The 16,897-nt window shown below is 40.8% G+C and overlaps 1 protein-coding gene across 2 annotated transcripts in view; it reads right to left on the reverse strand.

Annotated features, from left to right (window-relative positions):
* Positions 1–2,640: 2,640 nt before the first annotated feature.
* Positions 2,641–16,897, reverse strand: part of nos1 (nitric oxide synthase 1 (neuronal)) — a gene marked incomplete at both ends in the record, with an annotated part of 34,165 nt that continues 19,908 nt past the window's right edge. Inside the window, 15 exons of one of the 2 annotated variants that reach the window (XM_080042148.1) lie at positions 2,641–2,763; positions 4,258–4,452; positions 4,871–5,019; positions 5,326–5,447; positions 7,085–7,172; positions 8,342–8,552; positions 9,957–10,126; positions 10,863–11,056; positions 11,279–11,357; positions 12,681–12,819; positions 13,535–13,709; positions 14,606–14,722; positions 14,836–14,894; positions 15,334–15,438; positions 16,574–16,718. In XM_080042148.1, the coding sequence (XP_079898274.1) occupies positions 2,641–2,763; positions 4,258–4,452; positions 4,871–5,019; positions 5,326–5,447; positions 7,085–7,172; positions 8,342–8,552; positions 9,957–10,126; positions 10,863–11,056; positions 11,279–11,357; positions 12,681–12,819; positions 13,535–13,709; positions 14,606–14,722; positions 14,836–14,894; positions 15,334–15,438; positions 16,574–16,718 (2,071 nt within the window). Of the gene's footprint in view, positions 2,764–4,257; positions 4,453–4,870; positions 5,020–5,325; positions 5,448–7,084; positions 7,173–8,341; positions 8,553–9,956; positions 10,127–10,862; positions 11,057–11,278; positions 11,358–12,680; positions 12,820–13,534; positions 13,710–14,605; positions 14,774–14,835; positions 14,895–15,333; positions 15,439–16,573; positions 16,719–16,897 lie in introns of both variants that reach the window. The other variant, XM_080042147.1, reaches the window with a different exon arrangement.

Below are 16,897 nucleotides of genomic sequence, written 5' to 3' on the forward strand. Positions count from 1 at the left end.
TGAAGAGCTAGATACATAGCATGTTTGTTGAGGCTTTGGACAGAATCATAGTCTTTTCATAATTCATGGTGACCAGTCAGTGCAGCAATCTTTTTATGCAAAAAACAAAATCAGTCTTAACAGTTCTATCTGCGTTCCTGTACATCTGTCACTCATCTCTCAAATTTGAACAGCCTTTAATATAATAATAAATTAAAAAAACAGTCTTGAATCGATTTGACCAGCCCTGATTCTTTCAACGAGACGTAAAGTCATATGTCAGAAATGTCTGTGAGTTCGATATATCAATGCCACACGTTCCTTCATAAATATAAAACCTCAATAAAAGCCTTTTTTTAACTGTAACAACAACACAGACAGTATATAATATTTCTTGAGTATATTCTTGTCTTGGTCATGCATTCACAATGAGGCAGGTCATTACACTATTTGCACACATTATGAACCAAAATGATCAATTTATAAGTCTTGGAAGTATCATCGACAAGCAAAAAAAACAGATTCTCAGAAAAACGGAACATTTCCAACTTGCTACAGACAAAATCGCAAAGAGCCCAAACAAATACATTAAAGTGGTATAAAAACAAACAAAACAAACAAACCCATTTATTTTTTTTACAGTACAAAAAATTGGCACAGTATTCTTTAACCAGCGTTGCTGTGTCCTCCAGACTGGTTAGAGTCAAGAAGAGTCTCCGATTCACGGACAACCTACAAGCAGAAAACCCTGAGAGAGAAGACAGAAAAATGGACAGACAGACAGAGAGAGAGAGAGAGAAGAAAGAGGGAGAGAGTGAGAGAGAGAAACAGAGACATGGAAATAGACATGTTACAGTCATTACTCATCCAGCTAGCAGGAGCTCTGATGGCCAAATGTGAAATTCAAGTGACAATCCACACAGAAAACCCATCGTCTGTGATGCATTATGTTGGTGCTTAATGAGCCATAGTGGCTTTGTAGGGCCCTTGTTTCGCTCTCACGGCAAAGGGTATATGGAGTGTCTAATCTTGAATATGCACAAATAACGGGCGGAAACAAAAACAGAAAAAGAAAAAATGGAACAGAGCCACTCGCTTGCACGCTAATCCTGTTAGTTTAAAGCCCCCCCCCCCCCCCCTCCACAGGTTCCTATGGCAACCCACTCTGTTTTCTTCTGACACTCAGGGTGATACCACATCAGCAGCAACGCCAACAACTACAGGTTGCACATTGGGATTGGATTCATACAAACATCTCTCATGCGTCGGTTATATGACTTGCATGAGATACATCTCAATGGGCTGTTACGAAACAATTTGTTTCCCCCTAAAATTTGAGCAAACCAGCGGGAATATTTAATGGAAAGGAAGGCTCTAAGAGGTAAAATAGATGAATGAATGTTCAAACACAACTAAGATCTAAGGCAACCCACACAATTCAGGGGGGTGGTGTAGACAAAAATTGAATGATCCTATTTTTTATGTGTTGTGTGGATACACATTACCAAGCCTCCTAACAATGAACCATTGGGAATAACAATAAACTGTATGAATGAAAAAAGGAATACATGAATGAGAGTTATACAGTATTTAATGGTTTCATTTGATGAATGCCATGCTATTTAATTTTTTGTTTAATAAATATGAAAAATATATTATCCCGGTTAGCATAGCAGTTTCCTGTTTGAATATTCAGCAAGGGGTTTTGTTCACAGCTGGACAGAAAATCCTGATTTAATTAATATAATACAACATTTTAAATGTTGAAGCCCGTAACAGCATTGGACTGAAAGTTGGACTGTCTCGTAAAACGAAATTTGAAAAGAATAGCCAAAATATTAATGTTGCAAGTTCGGGCGTAATGCAAAATGAAAAGTCAAATTTCATGCTCTGATTTTTCAGCCTTTCATCTAAATGAAACAATCCCTCCCAAATGAAAGGCCTTGTGAACTTGGGTTGGATCTGGTCTCTGGAATGCTATGGTTTGAGACTTATGTGCAATGATTTTACACTTCAAAGTTAGTTTACAGGTCTCGGGGAGAGCATATGTTATAAAGCCTGCATTATGCCTTTTGAGGCTTCAGTGGAAGATGCACAGAATCTGATAAATTGCCTCATGTGATGTCACATGTGTCACACTCCCCCTCTCTGCTCGATGCTACATTAGCCAATACTACAGTGGCATCACACTGACAGTTCAGTGTTCACGCTACATGGTGGGTAATGAGGCGATGCATGACAAGACAGACGTGTGTAATAAAAAAGATGTTATCTCTAGTTCTGCTGCATCGATTCTTTTTTTACCTCTCCATTGTGAGTCTGACAGCGGTACAGGGGTGCAATGCTATTATCTCTGGGGTACTCTTTAATGATTCCAATTCTGGTGGCTCTGTGGTCCTTGGTATAGCATCCCATAATGTCAAATGTATTTTTATATTGTAATATAATATGTTGCAATGCAAAGTATCCACTTGAAGGCAAGAAATGACAAAATCTGACTTTTCTAAAACTCTGTGGTTGTATTTTGCTCCATACAAAAGCCAAAAAGTGAACCACTGCACAGAAGATATCTCATAATCTATAAACTTACTATTCATGTTCATTTTGGCAATAGGTTAAACCTATTGAATCAACCGGCAGTAAATCAAAGACACAAACCACTTACTCATCTGAGTCCTTTTTGCTCTCCTCAATGTAGGCGATGGACTCTGAGCGAAGCCGGTTGGTGACCTCATAGGTGCGCAGGGTGACACCAAAGATGTCCTCATGGTACCGGTTCTCATCCTGGATACAGTGGGGTGGGGAAAGGAGACAGAGAAATAGGGGAAAATGTGACATTGTTTGGAATATTGTTGAGTATATGACAGTAAGTGAAATAGTGAATACTGTACATAGAAACATTAAAGAACCGTTTCTAGATTCAGACTATTTCTTTGTTTACAGCATTTGCCTCACTAGATAGCTTAAGATCTAAACTTCTAGTCACACTGATTCTAGTTAGTTAGTTAAAAAACTGCTTTTTTACTGTCGAAACTGTTTGACAGGACTGTGAGGGTGTGGTTTTTATAAACTCCATGGTAACAGTCATTGTTTTTATAGAATGTTCAGGCAGAGAACTGCAGTGATTGGTTCATAATGGCAATTGTGTCATAAGAACAAGAGCATAGGCCGCCTCATGAATTTCTGTAAAGTAGTTTGAACTTAAATCACAATATCTTTACTTTTTTGATTGATAAATACCTCTTTTCAGTACTTACTATCATGCAACAAACTCCCCAGATTACATAGACAGAGATATCTTGTGGATTTGGGTTTACAGGGGCTTTAATAGTGAACATCATATTGTCGACGATTAGGGTTGCAAAATTCCGGGAATTTTCAAAGTTGGAAACTTTCCATGGGAATTAACGGGAATTTATGGGAATTAACGGGAATAAACGGGAATTTACAAAATTTAAAGCAGCCCAAATGCACTAAATTCTTCTAACTATGTTATTTCAGTCCAGGCAAACGTTCTAGACTGTAAAAAGCAGTTTTTTCAACTAAGTTTTAATATATTTATGAACATTTAATTTCAAATCAGATTTTTTTTTAAAGTTTATTGAGAAACCCAACTTGATATCATAAATTGATTTTTACTAGACCAGGTTTACAGAGGCTTAAGCTTTGATTTTAAATATAGTTGGGGATAATACATTTTAGCATAATCTTGACTAAAACAACCAGATTTTATGCAAGTACACTTGGCAAATTGCACATAGCACACATCCTACTGCAGGGGTACTGAGGCCATGTCCTCTACATGCTCTGTGCATTCCTCCATCACATGGTGGGGGGACATTTGACTTTATTTATTGAATGGGTGGGGTCAGACAGATGAGTAATATTTAACTCAACATTCATCTTTTTGTTGTTCAGTGAAATTATTGATTGTTCATAAAATAATCAACTTGATAAAGTTCTTCTTACAAATAAATCTGTTCAAATGTAATGTTTTTTGATTGTATTATTTTGCATGGATGTCTGCCTATGACCAAACATAGTGTTTAAAAGTTTAGATTTATGATTGGTTATGAAAAAAATGTTTTTAAATTACCGCCATTTTGTTAATTCCTATAATTTCCAATTTTGAATATTCCCAAAATTCCCGAGCGAAAGTTCCCGTGGAAAGTTTCTGGAAACTTTCCGGTAATTTACCGGAAACTTTCCACCCCTTTGCAACCCTATCGACGATGCACCGTGGACTGCACTGCACCGTTTCCCCTCTCTCTCTCTTACCCGCAGCTTGCTGATGAAGAAGCCAGCGTCCTCGTGGCTCATGTTGCCCTGCTGCTTGATGATTTGCTGGACAGCCTTGATCACATCACCGGCCATCCCCACGTCTCCACACACATAGATGTGTCCTCCCTCTTCCCTCAGGCAGTGGTACACCGTCTCCGCCAGCTGCTCGCGCAAGACGTCCTGGACATATTTCTGACGGAGAGGCAGAGGAGATATATGACGAGTGTGCATTCAGGATACAAGCGACACACGAGGGAAAACAATGAAATGATGTAGAATTTGCAAACTGCAAACTGAATGACTTGTTGGTGTGTCCAGGGACTCAATACATGTACGAGTATGGAAAATTGTTTTTTGGACTGCAATAAAAGAGGAAGAAAGAAATCGTACTTGAATAAAAACTGTGGAAAAAAAGTCATAAAATGGAAAACTATGATGTCAATTTGAGCGAGTGTACGTCCTCAGAATATAACCACAGCAGTTTTATATCCAGCCCTTTCTCTACTCGATTTGTTATGTCAAACCCACACAGAAGTCCACAGAGAGAGAGAGTTGTGACAAGCAGCTGACTCATGCACAGTTAAGGGTCCGTTTAGCAGCCTGTATGTACCTTTGGTTTGCCGGGCTCTCTGGAATACGCCGTGTAGAGCTCCTTGAACACCTCTTTGTTCTTGGCCTGGATGGTCTCCTCCTTGTAGATGTGGTCCATCTCCGACTGCCGACAGCCAAACACCAGGATCATGGGGCACAGCTCAAATCCTAAAAGAATAAGGCCAGGGTCAAGGCAGGAGTTGAGTAGTAGTATTAGACTATGGTATACGTCTGCTGTTTTTACACATCATCGAAATCTCTTGACAGGGATTGGATCTGAATCTTTAAATTATGAACGGTGATGCATGTGACAGCTTTTCAAATGGAAGAATACATTCATGAGCTCATCCTGATTTTTCTTACACACATCCATCAAACTGAAGGTTCTCTCAGCAGGTCGACAAGCAGAAGTGAAAATCCACTGCAATTATTTTAGGTGGAAATAAAAACATCAGGACTGAGAAGGGAACCAACCGTTGTGCTCCAGGTCATATAGTCTCTGTTCCCAGAAGCTTCTGAACGGGGCGATACCAGTTCCTGGACCCACCAGGATACAAGGTGCTTGGTTGTCTTTGGGAAGTTGGAATGATGGTGCACTGAAACAATGCAATAAACAAAGAAATATTAATTAATTAATAAGTGAAGTAAAAAAAATGTTTAAGGGACAATGAAACTTGCAAATGCACATTGAATTAATATCTTGACATTTTGGGAAATGCACATATTCGCTCTCATTACAAGAGTAAGAGCCAGCATCCGGCAGTACCTTAATACATTAAGCATATAGACATCAGTGTTGTCTCAATCTCTTCATCTATTAACTGGCCAAGAAAGCAAAGTCACCCCAAAATGTCGACCTTTTGTTCTTACATGATAGGGGAGAGTGGCCTAAGTTGTGCCGGTGGGGAAGTTGTGCCACCCCTTGTTTCTAGAAAACCATAGAAGAAATTGGAAATTTGACCACATATTTAAGAAGAGCCATCCATTTAACTCATCCTGTAAAGAGGGGAGAAACATGGAATAAGATATAAGCACATTTAAGCTAAGAAAACTGTGTTTTGCCTTTCAAAGTAAAATTTCCATGATCAAGGTTTTTTGATTATTGTGTCTGAACAATTATAGACACGTTTGAAAACATTTGACAGATGTCTTAGTGCTTTAGTATGCTACACTTTGTGTCTATATAGTTAGCACGATGTCAGCCCTAAACTGCTGCATCATGCTTATTATCCAACATTCTGGGGTTGGGGTGATTTGTGCCAGAGGGCCTGGGTGAGTTATAAGTAAGTAAGGAAGTAAAATGTATTTATAAAAGCACATTAATAACAGTTTGCACTGTCCAAAGTGCTGAACATATTGCATATAGGTAAAACATGAAGGTAAAATAACAATAACCAAAATAAAAGACATAAAGCCCAGACATCCACATATAAACAAAGATAGTAGTGCAGAGGTAAGATAGTTAATGGGGAGGAAAAACCAGGGTGTACAGATGGGTTTTGAGCCTTGATTTAAAGGCAGAAATGGAGGGGGAATCGTATATGCCAGGTGGCAGTTGGTTCTACAAGGGCGGAGCAGCTAGTGCAAAGTACATTTCTGAGAGTTGTGCCATTGGCATGGCTGTATACGCTGGTCACCCAAAGAGAGTGATTGTCTACAGTAGCTCAGAAGAGACTGACATCTCAATTCCACTTAACGACACCACTGATGAGAGTTCAGATGGCCAGAAAGATGATGATGGTGACTTTGTCATCGTGAGCTTTGCAGGTAAAACCACCTAGATCTGCTAGGCCTTGTTTAAGAAAATTGTCCTTCAATCTTTGTCAAATATTTACTTTATTTACTTTAAATACACCTTAAATAAGTGATTGTCTAATGGATTTGTCTTGCATTACAGTTTATGAGATATATAACAATGGCACAATTTACCCCATGGTATTCTCTCCAACGGCACAACTTACACCACACCGGGGGCAAGTTGTGCCACAAGACAACTTTTTTTCCGAAAGCTATATTTCTTCAACAATTTATTCCAGATCCAAAGTGTTTATTGCCAGGGATGCACAACACCCTGAAAAATATGTACATATTTGAGTTGGAGACTTTACTGTCAAGGCATCACTTTAAAGTCACTTTGAGAAAAAAGTGGCACAACTTAGGCCACTTTCCCAAACAACAAGTGCTGCATCCAACATTTTCAGAAATTCCCTGGAAAAACTATAGTGATATTTACCCTCTGACAAAGCAGGGCACCGTCTCCCCCTTCTCTATCCGGTTGAGCCACGACGAACACACTCCGTGGTGGACGGGTCCCACTCCATCTGAAAGGGATGATTACCAAGCAACCACTTTACCTTTTTTTCCTCCCACTCTCTTTGAGTGCATTCACTAACAGGAGAAAAGTGGCCCTGACACATTTTCCTAGGCTTGGGCCATTCTTTCTCTCTCTCTCTCTCTCTCTCTCTCTCTCTCTTCACAGGGAAATTATAGTTATTCAACCATGGCTATTAAATCAAAGTAACATGTTTGCACAAGTACACATTACTAGAGAAAATATTGTGTAGTGATAGCATTTCGTAATGTGTGCAGATTAGCTGACATGCCAAGACTGAAGATATCAATTTCAAAAGGGAAGATATACAAACCTCATGATATACTTAAGTGTTTCTGTCATTTGTGTTTGTGTCGTATCTCTACAGATAAATACTCTTCTTAAGGTGTTTCTACGTCAGTGTCTTGTAATCACAGCCGTGGTCTGGCTGCCCTATATAGCAGAATGTCTATCCAAGATAACGTCCTATAAATGTTCTTTGAGCCATCTAAAGCGTTTTGAGAGAGGCTGAGTCATTAGACTTTTCACGTCTTTGCAGCAACCTTGAAGTAGCCTCAGTACAATGCCTTTAATCCACAACATAAACTGAAACAAAGTAAAATATCTACACACGACATGAGTAATAATTTAGAGCTAAATACATTTTACTAGAAACCAAAGGGTAATAATGATACAGCACATCAAGAAAACGGCCGTTAAAGCGTGTGTAACTTCTGTCGCCCCCATGAGGAATTTTGAGGAATTACAACAACACTGTCAACGCATCTACGTGAGGTAAGCCTTCTGTGATCGCGTCTGGATTTCATACCTTCAACTGTACATCCAGGGTTTTTCTTAGCAGTTGGGTCAACAACTGAAACACTTTTTTGGAGATTCTTGGGATTTTTCTGAGCTCCTGCACTAGTGTCAGTGGGTGACACCAGTATGGCAAGTATTTCTCAGCATGCCGTACTGAGAAAAACAGAGAGTGTTTTGTGGAGCTGATATAGACTTAGTCAACTTTGTGTCAACTCATTTGGGGATGGCTTGAATGTAACAGTCATTCATAATATGGAAAAAAAAGTTACGCACTATAGCTTTAATGCATGGCTTGATCAGAGCAGTTCTCCTCATAACAGAGAAATAAGCCCAAAATAACGACTAACAGGTCCTTTTTACCTCTGGCCCTGTAGGAGACCACAGCGACGGTGAGGTGTATCTCCCCGGGGTGCATGTCAGGAGAGGAGCTGATGGAGTAGTATCTTGGCTGCAGCAGGGGCAGCTGGGTGAGCAGCAGAGTGGAGGGCATCTGGATAGAAGGGAACTCCTCTAGAACCTCCACCAGAGTGGGGTTGTTGTACCACTTCCACTCCTCGTACTCCTGCAAGCCCTGGGATAGGAAGGACAAAGCACAGCCATTCAACATACACTGCAGAACAGATTTTTTGTTTGTTTGTTTGTTTGTTTGCGTCATCACTGACATTTGGATGAGATGGATTTAAAAGCACTGCTACCAGGCTCAAAGAAACCCATGTGTCCCCAATGTTTCAGTTGTTCTCAAGCTGCTAATGATTGAGCGCATGGACATTAAGAAGTGCGGTGTGGTCTCCCCTTGCCGGAGCCTGGGGCAAACTTTGAAGCACCGTATGCACAATTAGAATGATTCCAACAGCATAGGTTTAATTTGGCCTGGGTTTCTCAACCTTGATTAACAGATGGGGTTGTGGAATTGTGCATAGTCTGATTATGTATTGAAGACATGAGAGATACATTTGGATTGCTCCTTCTCTCTATTTTGGAAACAGCAATAAAACAAACACATTTGACTGTTTCTCAAATGTTATAAATATAATAATACAATGAGTGAAAACAAATCCCTCCTTTTGTCCACAGATGCAACACACACACACACACACACACACACACACACACACACACACACACACACACACACACACACACACACACACACACACACACACACACACACACACACACACACACACACACACACACACAGGATAAAGGATGATCTGCAGTTCCTTTTCTACAGGTTTTATTCTTTTTCTGAATTCAGCCTTGCATCTTTTCCCTCTTGCTTGGGTGACAATGTTTTGATGTATTAGCACGTGAGTCACTGCTTGGCCTCAGCTTGCCTTTTACACACATTGACAAAAATGGAGAGTGAATTGCGGGAGGCTCTGCGAGGGGGGGAAGGGTAAGAAGAACGATCAACAGCTTTAATTTGGAGCCAACTCACTCCTACTGCACATATTGCCATCAGTGCAAAGTGCATCAAATCTGCTTCCTGACACAGAAAACTATCTACCCATATTTTGATGGCAAAAACATGTTTGTTATTTTGCGCCTCAAGCATATGGCGACTTTTTATAGAACTGCGCTTTGCAAAGTGTAAAGTAAATGGCTCAGAAATAGCAACAAAAAAAAGATAGTATGGTTTATTTTTGGACACAGCCTACGCACATAAATTACAAATCCCTTGTGTGTCTGGTCATGATCCAGGCTAAGCCGCTCAATAGTTCCAAAGGTCAGTGTATTGAATTCTGAGATCCTATGTAGTCTAACTGTCTAACCCTACTACTTTCTGTGACATCACAGAAAGAGAAATGTAGGGTTAGACAGTGAGACCATAAAACACTCTTTCTGCCTTTTCTCAGGCTAGGATGAACCAATTTCATTTTTTTTGCACATTTATACTACATAGGATCTCAGAATTCAATACACCTTCATATTCCCACCGGTGAAATAGGCCTTTAAGACTGAGTGAATTTACCTTACTGAGGAGTTCAAGTTTCTTTCTCTGTTTCTCATTGGTTGCCAGAGAGGCAAACTGCTGCAGCAGCACAGGGCTGGGTGGGGTGGTGATGTCCAGGAAATACTGGAAAGCCTGGTAGATGGTGCAGGGAGGGATACGGGTCTCACTCATCCAGTTACTGATGACACCTGAGGAAAAACAAAGATGGAAGGGTTATAGCTACAATTATTCATATTTAATATTATCAGTGGAGCCAATGAAACATGACCAGAAGTGATCATGGAAGATAGTTATATCACCCAACTCCGCAGTCCCACTCAGGTCTACACCACTTTTCAGTTTATTTCTCCATTTACATTGAGAACGTACTGATACACTTACTGTATGCCATCTTCCCAGCACCCAACAGACCGACATACAGAGTTTGTGTTTTTTTTAAAGGTGGAGTCAGTTATTCTGGAGAATGCTTGTTGTCAAAATCACTTTTTTTCCAAATCAGTGAATATATTTTTAATGATCTGCTATCTGTCCGTATTGTGTTTGCGCTTAAAAAATAAGCTGGTGTTGATACACAGCCTGGGCTCTGTAAACTAGGTATGCACACAAAAGGAGGCCACTCTAGCTAGCAACATGCCAGTTTACAGAGCCTGGGATGATCCAGACGATCTACTGTAGTCTGTGACAACAGGAGAGAGCATTTTACAGAGGAAGGCAGGAATTGCAATAAGTGATTAGCAAGATTGTTTTTTCTCTGTCTTTGATTGATTGAGCACACCTACCGTCCTTGTCACAGTGAAAATCACACTTATGGCACTACAACGGTTTGCCAATATGCAGCATCACCCAAAAAATGTCGTGAGAGACTGTTTACATTTTCATGGTTTGATTTTGACAAAACAGCAACCCCTTAGTAGCATCACCCACCCAGTGCAGTGTTCCTCTCCTCCAGGAACTCCACTTTGATGATTTGATTGACAGGCGAGGCGTCCTCCAGTTTGTCTATGAGAGCCGTCACCAGGTCCTCGTGGTTGCCAGGGAAGATGCCCAGATGGTCGCCGGGCTGGTAGCTCAGTCTGTCGTGGTTGTTTGTGTCGAGTCGAACAAATATGGTGGAGCGACTGTGAAAGGAGATTGGAGATTTAGGGGGAACAAACATCACCATTTTTCAGTCTGTTCTGCATTAGTTTACACACCAAAGTAAACCCCAATGATGGAGTTGTACAGCAGATGAGTGCATTAGATCGATTAAACATTATTTCACGAGCTTACAAACGACAATAGACCGATATGTGACTTATTTACTTCCTGTGAAAGTGTTTCAGGTGTCAGAACACACTTACTTGGATTTGGAACTTTGTAAGTTTTGAGCTTCAAGCATCTTTGCTCCATAGACCTTCTTCTTGTGAACACCGTACAATGCTGTTGGCAGACGGAAGAAAAAAACACATCACATACATTATTTAGAGAGATACATTTATCTATGAAATATACTGTTACTAAAAATAACAGATTTCTTTCAGGTGTTTCTATAATTCCGTTCACCCTATGCATGTCTTTCAGGGTAGGCTAGATGACAGAAAGAACTTTCCCAAATTGAATCAGCACCACTCCAAAACAATTTCAACAAAAACTGAACATTATACCCCTCACAAAGGCATGATGTACTGCAGGACTGTTTTATGATACTGCATTAGTTTAATGAAAACTACAGTTCATATGTTAAATGTCCAGTACTGCCTGCTCTATGTGAACTGTTGTGGTTGATCCCGTGTAAAGGGTATATTCTGACATCAGATTTCAGCAAAAAGGCTTCAGTAAACCTTGTATTTTTTTAAAATCTGAGTGAAGGAGATTACATTTTTTCCCCTTTAATTTTTGAATGTGTGTTGTCAATGCACTATCTTGGAAGTCATTATTCACTCATATTGCATGCTGCTGCCCGCCTAGCATCAAGATGAGTTCACAATCTCTATCTCATTTCAATTTCTATCAGTTACCAAATTAATTTATGCAAATGAGGTGACAGAGCTATTTCAGACCGACATTTTGAACACTAGAACTCAAGACTTTTTAGGGTAAGAAACGGACTTCACTGCATTATCAATTTTCACTTTGCAACAGAGCCACACATCTCAGCTTCAGGCACTATAACGAATGAGTCATTTGGTCTTGATCAATAACATTACCATCCCTCCGTAGAGATATTGTGTTCATTTAGTGCTGCAGTGCTTATTAAGCCCTTTTAATATCAGCTTTAACTAGCTCATAACAGCTTGTATGGTTGTTTTTTGCACCATGCAAAAGCCAAAAAGTTAACCACTGCACAGAATATATCTCATTATCTAAAAACTTTTGGCTTTTTGACTCCTGACGGAACAACGTACAGCAACAAATTCAAATAAATACCTTCATATCCTTTAACGAAAGTAGACATGTTATCTTAAATCTGCCAAACTCTACTTAACTGTTTGAATTAGGCTATATTGCAATTTCACCCATTTCGTTTTAATTGCAGCCATTCTACATCGCTGTTTAAGTGTTTCAATTGTTTCAATTGTTTTTGTCTCTCTATCAGTTTTGTGTGTATTTGATCTACAGTATATTGCATTATTGTGTGTTTGTTTGACTCGACATCACTGCAAATGAGAGTCACCCATCAATTGATCTCTCGAGTATAAATAAAGGTTAAATGAAAAAAAAAATATATATATATATACAGTATATGAAGGATTATGACTTTACCTTCTGTGAGGGCCGGGGCCTCGGCTGTGTACGTCATGCGGAACTTCATCTTCTTCCAGCTGCGGTCGTTGCTGATCAGGGAGTCGTTGGCCTTCTCAATGTTGACATCATCGCCGACACAGAACACGTCGCAGGCAGCCTTCACATGCAAACCACGGAACCAGAGGTAAAGAGCACAACCCATATTCAAAGCCCCCCCCCTCCCCCTCACACCCACACAGGAATAACAAGAGATTTGGAAGATGATCTTTTCTACTCTTCTAAAAAAGGACTACCTCCACAAGCTTTACTGTCATGTAAGTCATGTAAACACCTTCAAAATGCTACTTTAACGTGTTATTTATAAGCAGTACAAGGGCTTTCTGGTGTAAGGGTAGTGATGCTGGAGAATGCTTGTTGTCAAAATCACTTTTTTTGTCAAGATCAGTCAATATTTTCTCACGATCTGCTACCTGTTCATACTGTGTGTGCGCTGAGAAAAATCTAGTGTTAATACGTACATAGCCTAGGCTCTGTAAACTGGCATGTAAACAAAGGGTATTCAAACTAAAGTGGTCCACTGTAGCTAGCAACATGCCCATTTACAGAGCCCAAGCTGTGTAATAACACCAGATTTCTTTTCAGAACACACACAGTACGGACAGGTAGCGTATCGTGAGGAGATATTCACTGATTTTGTCAAAAAGTTATTTTGCCAACAAGCAATCTACAGAACCTTTAATGCATGTTGTTGCATATGAACCATGTTAATATCAAAGACCATCATGCGAATAATGAGCTTAAGCTTAAACCTTTTTCCATTCCAAGGAGACAATTAACCAAAGCAAGCTCAGAGGGCTTTGGAGAAAACCCACCTTAAAAACCTTCTTGGCCCAGGTTCTGAATGACTCCTCCTGGCCACACAGCTCATCTCCCTCTCCCATGCGTAGGATGCGCTCCCCCCCCAGCTCTTCAAACAGTGTGTCCACAGCGTGGGCAAAGGCGCAGAAGTGTGGGTAGGCCCTCGAGCCAAGGCCAAACACTGAGAACCTAAACACAAGCACACACACAAGCACAGAGAAAGAAATGGAGACTGTGAGAAAAAAAACACTGACATTCGGAAAACCACTGACACAGAGCCCATGTTAGAAACTCGGTTTTTCTGCACAAAACAGACGTCACATTTAGAAAATACTTCCTGTCTGATTTAGGATATGTGTAAACATGCAATAGGATGGACGCATCCTCCTTCTGCTGTTTTGCTGTTAAGCAGTCAATCCAGGTTAATGAGTTTGGTTCAAATTTGAACTAAGGTCTAAAAAACGCTCCCCTTTCCAAGCGGCTCACAATACAATTTGTGAAAAATATGAACAGTTCTCATTTCAGATTATTGTGTTTGTAGGAAAAATGATTAGGCAAACCCAGTGGGAAATCAATCAGTGACGATTATTTGACCTCTAAAATTGCTACTTCACTTCATTATGTTCTTTTTTGCACAAGCTACACACACACACAGCTAAACAAATCTCTAACTTGTGTAATAACTTTGTATGACCCCCGTAAGTACAAAGCTGTTTAAATGTGCCTTGTGCTGCCAATTGATTTGTTTGTAACTGCTTCCAAATGCAAAGCCATTTCTGCAAAACAACCTCAATTATATCTGTCAGTTTTTTTTAATTCTGGGTGCAGATTTTTTTTTTCCTTTGAACACTATGCATGACGCATACAAATAATAATGACATAATGTATATATTGATAATGATTATCCAATACATCAATCGATAAATTAGACATCAGGCATTTGTGATTTGCAGATTAAAAGACATGTCACATCTTGGTAAAAGAAAAGAAAAGAAAAGGAAAAGAAGAAACTGACCTTTATTGAAAAGAGCAGTATATAACCTACAGATGACCAATATCTTGTTTTCTCTTATGGTTTTATTTACCGGACATTGGCGAGCGGTCCGGTGCTCTCAAAGTGCATCTTGACTTCCGGCTCATCACTGGAGGACTTGCGAGTGTCCGAGTAAGACGACACACTGTTGAAGCGCACCTTGTAGCTCCTGGTGCAGGTGGGGAAAGGGAAGAGATGAGACACACACACATGTATGTAACTGAAGGCAAGAAGTCAATGGGAACACACACCAGCACAGGCAAGTCGAGGGACACAACTCACTTCCTATCTTCTGTGTTGGATGTCGGGTGGCGCATCTCCATTAAGGCACCTCCAAATTTCTACAGTAACCAAAAGAAAAGTTGTTAGTAACATGCTCATCTGCCCTGTGCTTGATTAAAGGTGCACTATGTAGTTTTATGGGAAGGGTTATTTGTTTACATTTGCAGGCCCAGCTGCCAGTTAAGTCTGCATGTAATTCTTAGTATTGAATAATTCTATCATCACAAAACAAAACAAAACAATTTTGAGGCACCTGGGTCCAAATTTAAGACTGGAGTATGTTTGGAGAGAAAACTGTGGGCCCAGCTGCTGTAAACATAGACAGTGAAACAGTAACTTGTCAGGTAGCTTTCTAACTTCAAACCGTGTTCTAGGGATCCAATTTTCCTGTGAGTAAAGTTTGTTTATCCAGTTATTAGAAGATAATATTCACTTCTCTGACACACCCACAGTTACATAGTGCACATTTAAGCACACTTGATATATTAAGACACACACCTCTCCATTTTCAGGTGGATCACCATTGCCGAACGTGCTGGTCACTACTAACACCAGCGTCTCATGCTCCAGGTCCACCACATCGTATTCATCCATTGACGTGACCTACGGATAGCACAGCAAAGAAAGTAAAACAAGAAAAGAAAAAAAAGCATCATGTTTTAGCATTAGGCTCCACTTGCATTGTGCGGTCTTTATCTCTCTGTGGTCTCCCAGACACACACACAGGCCCACATGACAGATGACTGGAGCGTGTGAATTAAGGCTGAACACGCAGCCGCCGGCGGAGCAGGAAGTTTGTAATGTCCGCTCTGTCCTCGCCTCTAACGAGATGATAATGTGCCGCTGCCACACAACAAGCATCCGTGGTGCACACCACTCAACACGATGGTGTTTCGTCTGCCACGGAATGGCATGCACTCTCGCATTTTATCACACACACACACGCACGCACGCACACACACACACACACACACACACACACACACACACACACACACACACACACACACAATTTAAAGGCATGAAGGAAGGAATAGACAGGATTCAGCCCCGCAAAAACAACGAGGATTTGCCCCCCCCCGGGCGTTTGCATCTGCCCTGCGATCCATCTACTGATACCCACTCCTCACACACACAAACACACACACACACACACATACACACGCACGCACGCACGCATGCACGCACACACACACACACACACACACACACACACACACACACACACACACACACACACACACACACACACACACACACACACACACACACACTTGCATGCACAAGTCTCTTGTATGATTGATCACACTGGGGGAGATGATTTAGAGGAGCATGTTTAGATTTCTCTCTCTCTCTCTCTCTCTCTCTCATCCTTCTGAACTGATTTGCACAGCTAGCGGTGCTTCAGGATCTTGTCTTAAACTACTTCTCCGCTCAACGCTCCACTGGTTAAATCTTTGCCTCCGACCCCGGGCGCTTTGCTGCATGAGAGAAGAAAATGTGACAAAAGACACACTTTCTTCTCCTTGCCGCCCGCTATGTGCTCAGCTGGCATCTGCTCGACTTTGTCAGCCAGAGAGCGTCAGGTGGGGGTGCGTGGGTGAGTGAGGGATGATATAGGAACCATGTCTTTGAATTCCTTTTACTTTTCCAATTATATGCCCCTACAATGGCCCATTGTGTCCCAACATTTCGGGGGACGTGATGATGCAAGGTAGGAGCAAGCATTAGTGTTTACCTTTGCGTCGAAAGCGTGCTTGAAGATTTCACAGAGAGTTTTGGCATAGTCCTGCGACTTCCCCGTCTCCGTGGCGTACAGAATAGTGGCTTTCACCCTCTTGGCCATGGCTTGGCCCATGAGCTTGGCTGAAAACTTCACAGCTCTGCAGAGGCAAAACGATAAGAGACGCTATTAAAGACACTACAAAGAATTGCATTGTCCAGAGTTGGTCATTTGAGCAAAAACAGTTTGCAACCTTTATTCCGTAATCAGAGGACCCCTCTATGTATGTTGATACATCTGACAACACATTTAAATAATGAGGCTGGTGTGGTTGACTTC

This window comes from Ammodytes marinus, assembly GCF_949987685.1.
Source record: "Ammodytes marinus genome assembly, chromosome: 2".
Classification (NCBI taxonomy): Eukaryota; Metazoa; Chordata; class Actinopteri; order Uranoscopiformes; family Ammodytidae; genus Ammodytes; species Ammodytes marinus.